An 18,610-nucleotide genomic window follows, 5' to 3' on the forward strand; every position below is an offset into this window, starting at 1 on the left:
ACGAATCTGATATGATGCACAAGAAGCACATGGAAAAACTAAGGATTTAGTAATTATCTGTGGTAATTCCATTTAAAGCAGGAACATGAATGTAAGCAACGCATCTCACTCAACATTTTACATATTCTGACAAAATTTCAAGTTGTTATAGCGTGGAGTTATTTTATGAGTCTGGAAAACATTTACATTTGTGGCAGTATGGCACTCTGTAATGCTTGAATGAGTAACTTTCTACAAACGCTGTAATGAGCCTACACAGAATAAACATTTACCGCTCTTCACTCAGAACATTGCTTCATACTTCGAATAAATATAAGCAACGGTCCTTGCATAGTTTGCCGAGGATACCGGGAAAATACACCGAAATGCGGTATATAAGTGGGGGGGGGGGGCAAAGTATGCCATTTGCCCCCCCCCCCCCCCCCCCACACACACACACTTTTGAAAGCCAACACTTTCCAACAAAACACAGCCGAAGCAAAATTTAATTCGGTCACGGTGACGGAAGCCGATTGCCAATCAATACTGTGTTTTTTCGTGATGCTCCACCAGTGCGCTTGACACCCTGTACCCTTTGGATACATCATTGCAGTGCTGTTGTAGGCTTGTTTTTAGGTTCCCAGTTCCGCCTTATAGCACGCCTGGCAGTCTTGGCACGGATTTTTGTAGAACGATGCCAGGGTAATTTTTTTGAGATGGTCTTTGACTCTGACGAGTTGCTGCGTTATTTTCTTGTAGAGATGTGGCACATTCGCACTTCGTACCCTTTGAAAATCCTTGAAATTACTCGCTCAGCCCTCGTGCCTAAGGTAGTGCCTTGTCCTTGCTCTGGCAGGAGGCTTAGCAGCACGCCTTTTTTCCGTCGTTATAGGCTGGTCGGGATAGCCATTGTCGAGGAAGTCTTCTGCTCAAGTTTTCGTGCGACAGCAGTGGAGCATAAAAGCGGAATGCGAAATATATAGGCGAAACTGGGAACTTAGAAGGAAGGCTACAGCAGCGCCGCAATAATGTAACCAAGTGGCATACTGTGTCAAACGCACTGCCAGAGCATCACGAAAAAACAGGACACAGTATTGATTGGAAATCGACTTTCGTCATCGAAAAGGAGAAGAAATTATCATCCCGCTTGTTCCTTGAATCATTTTGCATATAATCTACGGCACTCACGATTGACCGGACACGGGGCTCCCCCTGAGCTATACGCAAATGCATTACGTCATTCGGTGTGTATATAATAAAGACCGTCACGTACCGCGTTCATTGTGAACAAGGCACCCGCATTGGGTGCAAAATGCCAGTAACATTCTCGTTTTTCTTTTTTCTTTTTTTTTTGCGAGACCATTGCGCAACGAGCCACTTAAATCTTTCGCCTTACAAAATTGCTCGCCATAGCAGCCCTGCGAAAGTGGATGTCCAGCGAAGCTGATGCAAAACGACCACTAAAATTGCTGAGGGGTGTATTTATGCTTTGATGATTCGGATGTTCGTCTTGAGTTTGTTCTTTATTATTGCAACGTACGCTGTTCTGTACGATGTATGCGCGATTCCAGGCAACGTATGCACTGTTCGTTTCACTTTGCTGAGTTCTGGTAGCCCCTGCATTACAAGGGAGATGAGCCATTGCATTTTTGCATGCTTATAGGGGTATGAGCCATTGCTGATGATGATAATTTTTGTTCACGGACAGGACACGAACAACGCCAACCACCGAGTAACAGCGTCGCTGCAAAAGTTGGTCACGTTTGTCTCACGTAAAGCAGAAGCAGAGCTATGCCAGAGGTTCAACGGAGGTTCGACGGAGGTTCAACGAGTACTTTAAATGCATGACATAGTGCTTTGACCTGCCTGTCCCAAACGATGTGCTTTCATGAAAGGCAGACAAAAAACTGTTATGTTGACGAACAGAACTGAATTTTGTCAAAATGAACATACATAAATATATAAAAAGAAAGTCGCAGTCCCACTCGAAAGGCGAAGCATCGATTGCGATAGCAAATCATTAGATATTTATGTGAAGTTTTAAGGAGTGCAGTTTTATCGGCCGTATAAACTAGTATACATTCGCTTATTAACTAAATTAACAAGCATGGCGTCACGCGCGCAATGACAAACAAACACATCTCACTCGATGACTCCGGACACTCGCTGTCAAAACGCTGGCGTCTTTAAGAGCGCAGCAGCAAGGAGCGAATTCACCTGCGTGCTGCCTTTCGCTTCAACGCGAGCTTAGAGACGAGAACACAGAACACAAGCTATAAGCCGTCGTCGCATCTAGACTACACCCATTGCAGATCGTTTTCAAGCTGGGGACCACGCGGCCGCCCTCAGCCGCGCCATACGCAGCCATCCTGCAGACCACAAAAGCGAGTCCCCATGGTCAACGGAGTGCCATAGGCAGCACACAAGGCCAAAAGTGTGTTTTAGCGTGCCCGTAAACGTATACCCTTTCACGGAATACTGGCTTACTGGAGACGTGTACTTTAGCAGCAGCGCTGGTAGCAAAATCTTGCCACGCTCCATTCAACAACTGCGTGCTGAGACGGCTTTGTGCTGCACGCAAAGTTCAGTTGAAAGAACAGAAAAAAATTGTGTAGGGAATAAGTCACTACCGATGTTTCACAATTTTTTGTAGTTCTTTTTTATTTGTTTGTTGACCATTCTCAGTTTTCTGTTTCCCGGAAACTAAAAGGACAAGAACACAAGGCGCTGGCTGCAGCTGAATAGCTCCACGATGTTCGGAACGTGGAATACAGCAGCAAACTGCAGCTGTACAGCATATTTGAGCCTATACATTATAGATGATAATCTAAAAATTCATTTAGTTGAACAAAAACATAATTAATTGATGGAAATGTTGACACGCTAATGTTTAAAAAACACAAAGAAACGATCAAAGCTAAATCATTGACAAAGAATGCAAAAATCAGTCGTCTGAATACATAGGCAGCGTCCAGACAAGTACACAACGTTACAATGTGTACAACACTTTGAAAACACATAAAAATACACAAAACATTTGATCAGAGCTTCATCCCCGATCATGTGAAACACAGTCGTCAAAACATCTGTTTACTGTGCATAAAGAAAAAAAATCGCAAGGCCTTATGCACTTACACAGAAGGTACCAGTGATTTCAGAAAATTTCGGTATGATGGTAGAGATGGTGACTGAAGGAATTCATTATTACAGTTCTCTTTAGCTGGGTAGTAGGTACATTCAGGACTTAAATGCATAATTTTTCTTACATTAGGGGTTTTATAGTTATTACGAATCCATAACTTTTATTTATATGGCACGTATAATAATGTGCGCGCTACAATAGGAAGAAATATGTATAATAATTCATATATATTGCCCCAGAAATCTGGCATTACGTAAATAGGAACGTGTTTACAGATCCGCGTAACTGAAATATAAATAATATTCGCTGCCGAAATAGTAGCCTCGAATCGGTATTTCTTACTTTAAAATATTCAGAATTAATTTAACTTGCGTTTTCCTTTCACTTCATTCACTTGCTTACAGTGTATGGCTGTGTTTTGCTATGGCTGCGCAGCTTGTGTGTGCACACGCGGACACAAACTTCCTAATAGGTTTCTCGAATGAAGAGAACCTTCATAACTTCTTTTCTGACGTTATCCGAAGAACAAGATTTCTGAACGACACTTATTATAACGCTGTCACGCGAGATCACCCATGAACACGGCCGGAAACAAATTTCTCAATACCAATTAGCTCCTTGGCGCAAGTGGCGTAAGCGAGCCAATTGCGTTTGAAATTCCCATCAGGATATATCCTGATCGAATGTGTGCCGTGTGGATGGAGTATTACACACGCACTGCCTAGGCAAGCTGCTGCTTCAAGGCACAAAGACTAGGAGCAATGTTTACAACTTTAGAAACGAACGCTCGAATTTCTTACTGTTCAGAGGCTGGTGGTAATGGTTTGGATACGACTGCTTCTGCCACTATTTGGCAGGCAGATTTGTTTTGTATTTACCATTGCGTACGATAGGGTTTTCTTTTAAAAAGCAGCACGTCCACCTTGGGCTTTAGAGTTGATCAAGCGGGATTAATCAACATTTAAGCAAAAGGCGGGAAAAACAGCACCCTTTCGTGTGGAGCACTGCCGTGCATAGCTACGCCGCAATAATCAGCATATAATCCGTAACGTGATGCAAAAGCAAAAACAAGATGGTTGCATAAAAATAAGTTAGGTATCTTTCATATACTTCCGATTTAGAAGTCAGCTGCTGCTACGATTTTGCTCAGAGACGGTTACACGAAAAATTTATAGACCGAACGAGGCATTTATTGCTGGAAATGTCCAAATGTCCCGTGATGATATTGCCATTTCATACAGGAACTGTAAAAGATATCACAATTTGGCGGTGCGATGATTGCAATATAAACTGCGACTAAAATAAGCAATCTAGTCTTTTATGAACCTGCAGATTTTAAGGCGACAAATAGTTTCGACAGAATGCACTAATGTATAGCTTTGTTAAGACACAAGTAAACAAGTGCAGGAAACACGTTGGCACCTATTCGCAATAAAATAATACTTTGTCTTTCGGAAAAAAATGCATTAGGCAGCACATAAAAAGGGACTCAATGACCTGTTCTCCTGTAGCCAGGATTGATCGTAAAGCGAAAGGTTATCCCTTTTGTGTCTTATATCACGAATATAGGAAGCAACAAAGTCCGACAAGTCAGGTGCAGCGTAATAAAACAACTGGCGGCGTCGGTCACGTGTTCCTTTAACAAACTGACGCACGCTGACCACTAGGGTCAAGGCGAAACCGGCTGCTGAGATGGGCCTTCGTCCTCAGAGTTGCCTCGCACGGTCTGGTAGCGGCTGAACAGACTCCTGGCCAGGTTCACGCTACTGTTGGTGATGCTGTGAAGCACACTGGATCCCAGGCCACCCGACAGTGCCCTCTGGGATACGGCGCGGAGGGCTCTTGCAACTCCGCTCTGCGGAGGCTCGTAGAGTAGCGCTCGCACGTCGGTGGTTGACTTTTTCCGACGGGAACCACGTGCCTTCTTCGGCTCTTCTTCTTCCTCCTCCGCTTTTGCTTTCTTCTGTGCTTTGTCCTTATGCGTAGACTGGATCGGGTCTTCCCCTTCACCCCGTTCCTTTACATCCGTGCGCTCCTTGTCTTTCGCAGCAGTTTCCGCATTGTCCTTCCGCTTTTTGCCATCCGCCTGATCATCTTTGCTTTCGTGCCCACCCAAAGAATATCTTCGCGTCCCCTTCTTCCCGTGGCCGTCCTTCCCTTCTTTCCCGCTTCTCTCGCCGTATGCGTCGAAGCTGTGTTTGCGGGTGTCCTCTTTCCGCTTCGGTGAACTTTCGCCCTTCGATTCCTTGGCTTTCTTTCCGCCAAGCTCGGGAACTTTCTCTCCGGGCGCGGCTGAGCTGGCTTTGCGCGCTCGCTCTGTTTTAGGAGAACCTTCAATCCGTCCCTGTTCTTTTATTTCAACTCTTGCATCCTTTTCACCATGCACGCCTGCGACAGATTCTCCGTTCTTCTTCTCAGGACTGTCATTCCCTTCCTTTGATTTCTTGCCGCCAACGCCTGTGCCTTTTGGCAAGTCTTCCTTTTTCTTTTCGCTGCTTCCTTTCTTATCTTTCGATTCCTTACGCACGGCTTTGCCTTCTTTATCTTCGTGCACGTCGGTGGCCGGACTCCCGTAAAGTTCTTTCTTTGCGGGGGGTTCCTTCTGGTCCCTTGCTTTTGTCGTGTCGAGGTGCTTGTCTTCGTGCATACCTGCTTCCTTTTCATTGATGCCAGACTTCCCTTTGCGCTCTTCCTTGTCTCCTTGTTTGTCCTTTTCTTTTTCGCCTTTCGGGCTTTTCTTCGTCTCGACTTTGCTCCCGTCATCGTACCGGATGAAAATCTCCCCACTAGAACTTACTTCAATCTCTCGTTTTCCGTGGTCCTTGACTTTAGACTCTGGTTTCTCTTCGTGTCCGTGCGCCTTCTTTACTTTGATATATATATTGAAATCGTCGTCGTCCGGCGAGCGATCGTAGTAATTAATACTGCAAAAGAAAATGGTTGAACATTTATTTCAATGTCAGCACTCGCCTTAAATATCCCCGAAGCGGTTTCCCCCGCTTCGCCCTTGCCTTGAAACATGCATTGACGTTTATTTTGACGCTTATAGGTGTTGAATGGTCATTTCTGAAGGCGAATCCAGGTGATAATACTAGAATGAGTTACTGTTGCTGTTATATTGCGAGGTCGAAAGATAGTCCCATCGCTTTCTCCGGAGATATAAGATAAGGCGGGTACACGGAAACGTAAAAGGACATTACCGCAATTAAAACAGTACCAGTCCTGTCCAATGTGCCCAAGCGGAGCTTCGCCGCTTTGACTTTGTTGGCGTTTAAGTAAACATCATTCCATACAGCATGAAGAACTTATCAAACACGAACTCTTCCTCCTTATCGCGAAGCTTCCGAAACTTTTGCAGTAGAATGTTTTGGGTAGGATTAACAAAGCTCTACAACAAATATCGGACATGGACGATTTCAAACACCAAAAGTACATTTAGAAATCTGAGCGTAAGCACCTTTAATTACACAACTTATCAGTCTGGTGCCGAAGGCAGGCGTGGTTCTCGAAGATATTTCGCAGTTCTCCGTGCGTCCCATCAAGCTCGGGTTAGGCCCCTATGCGGTATCGTAAGCGTATGCATACCATTCGCCATAGGTGGCACAGAAATGGTCTACCCATACCTTTTTACCATACTTCACCCCGGTATGATTCAGAAGAAAGATAATGAACGATACACTGCGTCCAACACCGCTATGTATGTTTATTACATCAGAAAAGTATTTGATATGTTGCTGAAAAGTGCGCTGAGATCATTCCTTTTTTTATTGTCTTTTGCGATTCAAATGCATTAATTATAATTTCTTCACTTCAGTAATAAAATATGGACCAGAAAGGGCTAACACTACTTTTGCTTTTTGCATAGTAATTCTGAAGCCTTCTCATGCGCTGTTCGAACACAAAGAATTTGCGGCAAGTTATCTGCATTCTTGCTAACGAGGACGTCAGCTATCTGAAAACAGCAGGTGGTCGGTTGGCATTCCGATAGTCATTCCCACCGAGAGTCTTCAATCTGTAGTTTCCTTTTTAGTTCTCGTCCGTGTACACTGCTAACTCTGCCTTGAAAGGTTAATTTTTGTACTTTAATAACAATTACGCCACATGTCGCGTTTATAAAGGCATTTTCTAAGCTAATGTAGCCTCCCTCCGCTTCCTCCCAAGCACTGACTAGGAAATCCCTCGATGTCTGCGCGCACCTTTGCTGCATGAGGCACCTCTTCAGGGTTAATAAAGGTGTAAAAAATAAATTTGCACCCAAACCCTTCTGAGTCGTCGTTCAGCAATAGGTTACAGTAGGCAGATTTTCTGGCCGATTTACATCGTGCACAAGTCAGGTCTTCAAACGTTAGTCACTGAAACTTGCCCTGGCAACGCTTTCATGTTTTTATCATATGTTCATGAGCACCGTCTGAATGTTTTTTTTCTATTAAATACTAACAATGAATTACCTTCCATGAGTATTTGGTACCTTATTTACCTTCAATTATGCACCTTAAATTTTTAAAGTTATTTATGAATTGCGTATCCGATGTGTAATTCGCAAAACGTGATAAATATGAATATTTAGCGTTGTTATTGGGACTATTTCTTGTGATTATTTTATCATGAACATTTCCCCCGTTCCCCTCTTTAATGCTACTGGCCCTGAGGGTATAATCAAATTAAACCTTAATAATAAATCATTGTTTGTCTATCTTTTAAGAGATAGCCGTGAAGAAAGAAATCCGAGGCCCATTTTTTTATAAGTCATATCATAAGAAGCCAACAAAGGCACCAAGGACAGCATAGTAGAAAGTAATGTACTTAATTGAATTAAAGAATTATAAATTTATGGGATCACGTAATGCGAAGACGTGGGTTCGTGTCCCACCTGCAGCCAGACGTGTTCTCATCCACATTCATTTCCATTAATTTATCAATCTTTGATTCAAATAATAAGTACATGTAATTTCCCCTTTCATGCCTTTGGTGTCTGTTTCTAGGTTTCTTATGATGTGAGTAATGAAAACCGGGCCCTCGGTTTCTTTGCATCTCGTTCGTCACATAGCGTGTCCTGCAGCACTGCGTGGCCTGAATCCGGCAGCATTGATGCCTTTAGGTAGCATATGTGGGTTTATTAACCAGCTGCGTTCACCCAACAAGTTCACGCACACGTGAAGCCTGCGACAAAAAAGGATATTCCACATCCGCCGCCAAGGCTTGTCAGGTGTGGTGCTGGCTAACACTCCCAGGTTTAGTTCTAATAGTTATACATAAGTACTACAGAAAGTGAATGGGAAAACGGTGCCGAGGTAGCTCACTGGTTCGACCATCGCACGCGTATTGCGAATGCGCGCAGTTGCGTTTTCATCCGTTTTCATTTCCATTAATTTATCATTTATTAAGGAGAACGAGGAACTTAATATAAACCTGTGATCCATTCACCTCAAATGAGCTGCTTGTCGCGTACAGAATACTTACGCTTTTTTCTTCTTTGCTGCTGGCTCCGGTTCTGGCGTCGGCGTATCTGTGTACACGCAGCTGCGATGAAAGAATGCGGAAAATGAGTCAAATATATTAACCCGAGACAACAATTTTTGGCAGTCAGACAGTACATAAAAATTATATAACCACTGATGACTCAAACATCTTTTGGTTGGTTGCACAGCTGACGGTCCTAAAACGTTTTTTTTTTCTCTAAATAAATCTGTAGCACTGCGATATACGAAAAAAAGCTGCGAAATATTGGGGTAGCTCGTTCGCATTTCTTTGCATATAGGGTAGTCTAGATGATTGTCGCATAGGCCGAATCACATTATCCCCGGTTGGTACTTTCCTGTAAAAAAATTTAGCCGTGCGCATCGCGAGCATTGAGCAAGGTCCGTAGGCGCCTCCCATAGATCGTTAGGCCTGAATGTTTGAGTGGTAAAGGCTAACTTTGCAAGCGTTTTCGTGGCTGGGCCATGAGGCATAAAAAGCGCGGCATGCTTGTCCTCTATCTGCAGAATCACAAACTCCAGAGAAGCAGATCCCCCACAAACAACGTCCGCGGCGTCCACTAAGTTCTCGGTTTCAGAGGCTCATGGCGCTTTCCCGGCAGAGACCGTTTACCAGCTCTTGTAGCAATTTCGTATTCGCAGCCATAGGGTACCCTCCTCTTAAAGAGTCAGCGTGCCTCGGCCACACGGGCTACATTATACTTAAGACCAGTTCCCATTCGTTTACCGACCGGCTAGTTACTATCCATATTAACACGTCATCATCATCATGACCATCAGCCTTTTTTCAAGTCCACAGCAGGGCGAAGCCATCTCCCTGCGATCACCAATTATCCTTGTCTTGCGCTAGTGGGTTTCAAATTGCGCCTTAAAATTTCCTAATTTCATCACCCCGCATAGTTTGCTGTGCTTCCGTCCCAAAATGGCGCTTCCTTTCCCACAACACGTATTTACTTTCAAATACAATTTCTGCTTCTTATTCTTAGCGCAGAGGCTATCCATTTTATATCCACAAACAAGGAAACTAAAATGTTAGCCGTTGGCTTCAGTTGCAACTGTAAAATCTACTTAAATTACTCGGCTCACCATTTGATGCGCTCCGACAGCATATAAGGATCGTGTATACAACTTCAAAATTCTTGCAGCCTGGGGCTGCCGCCAGACATTTTATTTCTACGAAGCTTTGTCCTGATACGCGGAGCAATTTGCAAGCTGCTTACGTTTGATGTGCTTATAGGCAACTATACTTAACAAATAACCTACAGGTACAAATTTAAAATTGTCTTCGGTGACGCCCGAAAATAACTACCTCCGAAAACTATTATTTTTAAAACGTTTTGTACCGATGAGCCCCGCGACAGTTCTCAATTGGCGTTCCGTTGAAAACAAGGTAGTACCCCTAAATTTATTTTGACCTAGTTGGTCAGACATACTAGTGTAAGTAGTGGGGCGTGAAAGAACGAAGACCAAGAGACAAACGTAAACATCCTCTTTACCTGTGTATCTTCGTATCCGTTTTTTCGCGCCTTGATACGTATATCAGTGTGCCCCTAAGCTTTATTACGACATGCTTAGAGATCCACCACTGCTCTTCTCACTATTCTAAACATTTTTAGCTATAGCCACGTATTCTCCTTCACGTTTCAAACATTCCGTCCAAATGAACTTTGCTACGTCCAATCGTTATCTTACAGAATATCTGTCGAAAATTTGCGCGCACGATCACAGCACTTGTGAATGAGCAGACTTTCTCCTCCACCTCTAGCCGTGATTGCAGCGTCACCGTAAACTTTTTTTCTACCGTTGTTGAAGAGGCCCTCACCAGGTCTGGTCATTTTGAGCTGACAAGCGCAGTGCATACAATGCGCGCTCACGATCGTGTCTGCTAATAATTACGTAGCTACGCGCCGCGGAAAGGGACGAAATTTCAATCCAAATGTAGTTTACCCTTCTCCTCGCGGGCGCCGCGCTCCAAGACGAGGGGATGACGTATATCAACAAGTGCACCTACGTACATGTATATGCTATGACGTCGCTCATAGTGACACGTGACACTTCGAGAGTTATTCAAGGCAACCTCTGTTATTTCTGTAATCTGCAGCTTCGATCAACTGACGAATTACAGTTTAGAGAAATAATAAACCAGACAAACCGAATGCCTGCGTGTCTTTGCTTGACTTCGCACCACAGCAAGAGAGACGTACTTCCGTTTGGTCCGCTTTTTCCCACTTCGTGCAGTCGCACGCGCAGACAGCGAAACTACGTCTTTTTCTACCGTGTTGCAGCGAGCGATCATGCTCTGTATTCCGCTTGTGTCTGCGTCAGTGTTAGTGTAGCACTGACTTATGCCGCTAGTCCGGTGTTCTCGTGCACAGAGAGCCAAATCGTGCGCGGCGCGAGACGTAGGCGGCTCCTTCATGACCTACATGACACGCCTGTCATGACACTCATGTCATGAGTCCTCAGGACTCCCTTAAGCTACACTTAAGAGACCTTAAGGCGAAAGCCTTAGTCATGCTCGTGACTATGATTTCGACCATCAATATTTAGCCTTTTCCTTCACTTCGTACCACATCCGAACCCATTTCATTGGTTTATGACTGTTAATTTTTTTCAGTGAATAATTCTCATTTTTGCAGAGTCATGGTCATGACTATGACTTCTACCACAAACCTTCACTTAGTGCCCGCGTCCGAACCCATTTCATTGGTTTTCAAGCATTAATCTTTTTCACTGACTCATTGTCATTTTTGATTAGTCATGGTAATGACTATGAGTTCTACCATCATCCTTTAGTGTTTCCTTCTCCTAGTGCCCACGTCAGAACCAATTTCGGTGTCTTTTGAGTCTTAATCTTTTTCGCTGAGTCATTGACATTTTTGCTCAGTCATGCTCATGACTATGACTTCCACTACCACCCTTTAGTGTTTCCTTCACTTAGTACCCACGTCCGACCCATTTCAGTGGTTTTTGAATGTTAATCTTTTTTTTGCTGAATCATTGTCATTTTTGCTGAGCCATGCTTATGACTCACTTCTACCATCATCCTTAAGTGTTTCTTTCACTTAGTACCCACGTCCCAACCCATTTCAGTGGTTTATGAGTGTTTATATTTTTTCGCTGGTTCATTGTTATTTTTTGAGCGGCTGTTTCATGACTTACATGATACACATGTCATGATATTCATGTCATGACCTATCGATTACGTTCGTCATACACTCTTGTATGACGGCAATTTTGGTACCTTCCAAGTTATCGAAACGACCATGCGAGCACCAAGACATAAGCGGTTGTTTCATGACCTACATGACACCCATGCCATGACATTCATGTCGTAACCTATCATTTATGTGTCATATCCTCTTCTCATACTATGCCAATTTTAGTTCATACCAAGCAAATGATACGACCATGAGAGCACCAAGACGTAGGCGGCTAGATAGATAGATAGATAGATACTGTCAAATTGGCAAATGTTCGTCAAGAAATCCTCCGGATTTAATAACACCAATTTCTGAACTGAATATTGTATATCGCGAATTTCCAGCTCTGGTGTTCTCTCAGTGTTGCTAATAATGATATTTTGGAATATCTACGTGATGTGCTTTTTGTAAAAGGTGTACAATAATTATGTTTGTTTTCTTTAGAATTAACTGTTTGTATTTCTGCTAATGCCGCTTCGTCGCGCCCGAAAGACACTCTTATTATATTTGTTTCCCATTTTCTTATTTTTGTCCATGAGTTCATGCAGGGTGTTTCGTTTTAGCTGGACCAAATTTTTATAAATTGCCTGAGGCAAATAGCACAATTATAATCCTTCATCTAAACTGATCGATGAGGCGGTCATTACTACGAAGAGAAATCAAAACGCCTACGTGAATTATTACCATAATTACGCTGACTAACTTTTTAATTTATTATTATACGGCACATTTTTCAATGTACCAATTATAGCCGCTGAGTTCGCAAGGCGGATCCAGTTGGAACGAATTCTCAGGACTGAACCAGGTTTGAAATATTAATTTTCCAAGTGTCCGACGAAATGCATGGGCGTTCCAGTTAACTTTTTGAGGAAAACGCTGCTTTATGCATTGAAGCACGAAAGTAACTGGAACACCAATGCATTTCGTCGGACACTGAAAATTAGTATCTCGAAACTGGTTCAGTCCCGAGAATTCGTTCCAAGTGGATATGCCTTGCGAAATCAGCGGCTACAATTCGTACATTGAAAGATGTGCCATAAAATAATAAATTAAAAAGTTAATTAGCGTAATTATGTTAATTATTCAATTAGGGGTTTGATTTATCGTGGAAGTAATGGCCGCCTCATCGAGTAGTTTAGATCAAGGATTATAATTGTGCTCTCTGCCACAGGCAATTTTTAATAATTTAGTGCAGCTATAATGAAACACCGTGTATATATATTGCGTTCGTGCCTTAACCTCTTTTGCAATTTCTGTCACAATTTATGTTTATTTTCGTTGCGTGTTTTTATCTTTTGCGCGCCTATTGAAAATTTGTGGACTCATCTGCCTTTCCATCAACTAATTCAGCAACGATTGGATGTCCCACTAAATGGATCACTTTCGAACATGCTTTCGTAGCATATACCAACATACTAGCATATACCATTATATATACCAACAGCATATACCAGCATATACAAACACGCTTATGTACGAGTATATTTGTGATGTTTTAAAAATAACTTCAAACATCAAACCTGTTTCGGCAGGTTTGAGATGGCAACTTCACAGCCTGAACAGTGGTTAGTGTGACAACAAGACCTGAACAGATTGCTTCTCACTTTTGCAAACTCTTCTGCGTTTGCTGCTAGATTTGAGACTCGCCGCTGGGACCCATTCGAATTGATATGAAACGTAAGCTAAAGCACGCAGAACTTCATATTGCGGCATACAGAGAAATCCGAGCACCTAACACGCTACCGCTTGTTTCGTTTTCGCACATTAGAACAGTTTGAGATATTCCTATACAGGTCCTGCTTTGCCCAGGGGGCGCAGCGAAAATGGTGCTGCCCTGGGCTGGGTAGTACCAAGCTCGGTTTTCTGCTTCGGAAAGCACGTTTACATTATGGATCCGCCACTTTCGCTTGATGTAGTGCCACGGAATGCATGGAATATTGGACGCCGAAGATGTTTTCAAGGGTGGCACGCTGCGTAAATGCAAGAAATTATGCAACGCCAAGTACGTGTACGCCGTTCAAGAAATAGACGGCGAAGTTTTCGCGCGGTGTCAATCGCAAATGAAGCGAGTCGCGTACGAAGTTCGACTTCACCTAAGGTTTGCACGCTGCTATATTCAGGCACACAAACACGAGGAAATACTTCCAATAAATAAATTCACAGCAGCGATAAGCAGACATCATGTGTACGGAACTGCTCGGGCGCACGATGGTACGCGCCGCGCCATCAGCGGTCGTTCAGCACTCCGCGAAACGGCGGGCCTCCTGCAATCTTTGTGGACTCCATGTAGCTAAACAAGTAGTCATATCTGCGCTGTATAGTAGCGACCCTCTGTCCCTTTAGCAACTGATAAATAACTGATGCAATGCATATGAGCTCGCAGTAACGTACGTGCAAATCTCGCTGCAGCGCGAGCTCGTGCGCTGCTCGCTTGATGTGGCTTTTAAAGACATCGCTCCAACAACGATGTGCTGTAATCAATACTGCCTTGCTGCGCTGCCTTAACGTGTTGGCTTCAGGTCAATGATGAGCACATTTAACTCTCGAACCTGTGCTGCTCGTAGTGGGGTAGTGAAGTTATACAGCGCGCCCGACGCTCCACTTCCGTGAGGCCTTGAAGGAAAACGGGAGAATCTGATGTTTGGATTCAGACCTTCTTGCTCGTGGCAGCCCACGACGCAGCAGTAACGACAGTGGTGCTTTTTCGCGGCTGTGCTAGGTCTCTCGGTCGGATAGGCGTCGCTAATTCATTCTGCTTTCAGCATTACGTCCCACGGCACTACGGAGCATCCGTTTTCGTAAAACTAGGCTACGGCCAGCTCGCAGAGTGGTCTGTGACAAGCGATGAGCCTTTTCGCACTCACAACAGGGCAGACAAAAATGCGAATTGACGCAAAAGTCAGGCTAGAAACGTGCTTCGCTCCAGCCAGGGCTCACTATTACCCAACCGAGCCAACATTTCTTGCCGCCACCAGGCGCCACTACTATACCTCAAACTCCTTCGCAAGAGGCCTATGACCACCGTCGTAGCGAACACACGTTCGAACCTCGTTTCTGCACTATTGTTACGATTTTGCTATGAGCGCATAGCACGGTGCTTTGTGTGCGTTAAAACACCGTGCGCATAAGTAAATGATTATTAAAATTGCGCGGTTTTATATGCCAAAACCTTGATCTGATAATGAGGCGCGCCATAGTAGGTGACTCCGGAAATTTGGACCACCTGGGGTTTTTTAACGGGCACCTCAATCTAAGTACACGGGTGTTTTCGCATTTCGCCCCCATCGAAATGCGGCTGCCGTGGCTGGTCTTCGATCCCGCGACCAAGTGCTCAGCAGTCCAACACCATAGCCACTGAGAAGTAATTGAATATGGAAATTGTCATCTAGCATGGTGGACAGCTACGCGCATTCGTTAAAGTTTATTTTATTTTTCTGTGTCTATATGCGTATTCTGTTCCTATGTTTTTTATATTCTGTTTGCGTCTTTATCACTTCAAACGCAATGAATGTCATGTACGTCAACGTCATGAATTAGAAAGATAGTGCTATGAAATTTGGCGTTTGCCTAAGGAATACTAATACATATTTTCGAAGTTGTATTATCTAGTACACACTTATTGCAGTAGTATTATTACATCCACCATTTGTGGTGTATGAAATTTCAGAATTATTAAAAGATATATTTATTCGACACTCAAATCGTCTCAGAGTACCCGACTGGAGATTAGCCGCACTGTCGTGACAGAAAAAAAATTTTCCGACGTCGTGTAGCGTATAAGGCTGCGCCTAATGGTGACAATCCCGATTCCACCACCTAAAACTTTAAGAAAGCATAAAAAATGGGGGCAGCAGAGATAAGGAAACTTGGCGTAGGAAAGAAAGTGGTGTTAGCAGTGAAAAATACGCGGGCTAATATCTTCAGCGATTTTGATGATATAGTAAAGGCAACAGAGGCATACTACAGAATATGCAGAACAGCCTCTTGAGCGTTATTTGACGTGGCGAAGAACAGAAAACAGAAGTTTCATGTGTTTCGAGCACTGAGGTTAGAATGGCTGTTCAACTCATGTCACGGGGAAGAGTGTCAGGCGAAGGTTGAACATCAATTGATTAGATAAAAGATGGAGGAGATATCTTGGCAAAACGCCAAGACTTGAGGTGTACCAACAGAGTTGGAAAAATGCCAACATCATACAATCCACAGCAAGGCGGACGCTAAAGAAGTGAGTAATTATAGACGCATTCGTTTGCTATTAGTATTCATAAAATATTCACCAAGGTAATCTTCAAAAGAATCAGGGTGACACTTCAATCAACCCAAAAAGCAGGCTAGCGTTAGGAAGAGACGTTCGAAAATGAATCACATCCATGCCTTCTGTATTGTGCTATACAAATAAAAGGAAACTTACTACGAAAAGGTGGTTGATTCAGTGTACGTAGAAGCAGTCATGGAGGCATTAGGTAACCCAGGAGTCAGGAAGAGTTCTTGAATATCCTAGCGCTTATCTGAAAGTTTTCTCAAGCACGCTAATTTTTCACAGGAATTGCGGACAAATACCGATTACGTAGGGCGTCAGACAAGGAAACTCTATCTCTTCAGTGCTATTAACTTCGTGCTTACAAGTATTCTAGCTATTAGACTGATACAAATTAAAATGAGGAATAATGGCAAATATCTCAGCAGCCTGCGTTTTGCTGACGACATTCTCCTGTTCAGCAACTATACAGATAATTTTCAACCAATCACTGCGGGCCCTAGCCTACAACGTGCAACAGTAGGTCAGAAATGGCCAGACAAGAAAACAAGAATTCCTGTTGCGGCGTACACCGCTAGAATCTTCGCAACAATACGTTTGTCTATGCGAATTTCTCACAAGCAATGCCGATCATGAGGCGAAAAATTACAAAAATGATAAAATTGGTTTGTAGCGCACGCGGCAGGTATTACCAAGTCATGACCGGGGGCCTACCTCTATCGTTGAAATGAAAAGTATACAATCATTGCATTGTAACGGCACTAACACATTGAGCATAAACTTGGCGGTTAACACCGGAGCTTCAGAAGAGCTTAAACATCGCGCATCGCAGGATGGAACAAAATATGGTCGGCATTAAGCTAAAGCACATGACAGTGGTGTGGATTAAATATCAAATGGGAGTAAACAATGTTCTTGTGGAGAATAGTAGGAAGAAATGGAATTTGGCAGCACATGCAACGCGCATTGGCGATACCAAGTGGACTATTGTATTGTATTTTGCGCGTTCCTTTGTCTTCTTTCAACGTTGTTAATTTTGCGGCTTTAACCCATGCCTTGTACACATTTTTTTTAATTTGAACCGAGGCTCCCGTTGCAGTCTTTGACTTTGGGACCCTCGTCTGTATAGTATCGTTTACATAATCATTGTATTGAATGGATAATAAACTGAACTGAAACTGAAACTATTAGACTCATAGAATGGATGCCACTTGAAACTGCTGTGATGAAATTGAGAACATTGCAGACAAAAGCTAGTGTCGGCTGGTAAAAGACCGGGGTGGTTGGAGTTCGCTGCGAGAGGCCTGCATGGTGCACTGGAGATATAATAGACTGACAGTGATGGTAAGGTGGCACGTACGCACGCACGCACGCACACGCACACACACAGAGAGAGAGATAAAGAGAAGTTAAAGAAGGGTAATGTAGCCGCTTCTTCGGCTGCGTCCGCATGTGTTAGCTGCAGTGGTCACAAGTTTGGGGCGAACCAGTGTAAGTTCACATCATGAGGCGTCCACTTCGTCAGTTCCGAAACAAAGAGTAGTTCTCAGAAACTCATTTCATATAAACTATTTATGGCACTCTAGCACTGGCCGCTAATACTTCTAAGGTTTATAGAGAGTGGCCCTTGGCTTACCGCAAAAGATAGCAAGTCGATAATGTCGTGTGGGTATTCGTATGCGCGACGGTTCCAATTTCAGCGCTTCAGTATGTGTGAAGTACCTACCTGCAGCTTGACGAACTTGATGAAGGCGGTGGCTTCTTTTTCTTCGTCTTCTTGCTAGGCTTCACTGCCACGGATTCCGTGGACGTGCTGTAGTTGGGCTTTGGATATGCGTCCAAAATTCTTCGTCGAGCGTGCATTTAAAGAGAACAAAATATCACGCAAGGAAAATAAGCGGTGCGAGGTTTTACCTCGTGCAGGAGATTACACGTCTCAGGGCAAAAAAGTAAACACAGTTCTATACGCGACCCTTAGTTGGAGAGAATTTATTTACTGCTTCATTGCAGCATCGCTTACATAGACTCCAACATGTGCGATAGATCTACACATTTTTTCTTCGTTCCTGCTCGTGTCTACATGCCTACCTTTCAGAAAAACGAATCCCTGCTAACTTGCTGAACTTTCAGTCATGTCATGTGTAGCCTAACTTTCACTCCTCTTTGGCGTGCCCAAATGTGCCCGACCCGATTTGGAATAAAACAGTACACGGTGTTATACTCTTAAACAAGGCAAATTCCGTAGATCTTGAGATAAGCAAAAATGACATTATATTTATACATACCAGTAAAATAATGGCAATTTACACCAAGAACATTACGAAACAAAACCTGGCGTTCTTGGCTTCTCTTGTTAGATACCGGAACAAAAATCTAATCAGAATCAGAGTATCAGTGAATTGCGTTAGGTAACGTCGGGTGCTTCATTGAACAAAACACTACAGAAGAAGGAACATTAAATAAACGGCCATGAGCTAATTAAATTCGGCGACGTTAACACCAAAATTAACTTAAGAAAATATGCTGCAACGAATACTGCCTCGAACGTTCA

At 43.4% G+C, this 18,610-nt stretch overlaps 1 protein-coding gene across 1 annotated transcript in view; it reads right to left on the minus strand.

Annotated features, from left to right (window-relative positions):
* Positions 1-3,370: 3,370 nt before the first annotated feature.
* Positions 3,371-18,610, minus strand: part of LOC125943767 (pre-mRNA-splicing factor CWC22 homolog) — a 90,073-nt gene continuing 74,833 nt past the window's right edge. The window contains exons 8-10 of the mRNA XM_049663272.1: positions 17,786-17,905; positions 8,582-8,641; positions 3,371-6,045 (exon numbers count right to left, since the gene is read on the minus strand). Of these exons, the coding sequence (XP_049519229.1) occupies positions 4,791-6,045; positions 8,582-8,641; positions 17,786-17,905 (1,435 nt within the window). The 3' untranslated portion in view covers positions 3,371-4,790. The remainder of the gene's footprint in view (positions 6,046-8,581; positions 8,642-17,785; positions 17,906-18,610) is intronic.

This window comes from Dermacentor silvarum, chromosome 3, assembly GCF_013339745.2.
Source record: "Dermacentor silvarum isolate Dsil-2018 chromosome 3, BIME_Dsil_1.4, whole genome shotgun sequence".
NCBI classification, from domain to species: Eukaryota; Metazoa; Arthropoda; class Arachnida; order Ixodida; family Ixodidae; genus Dermacentor; species Dermacentor silvarum.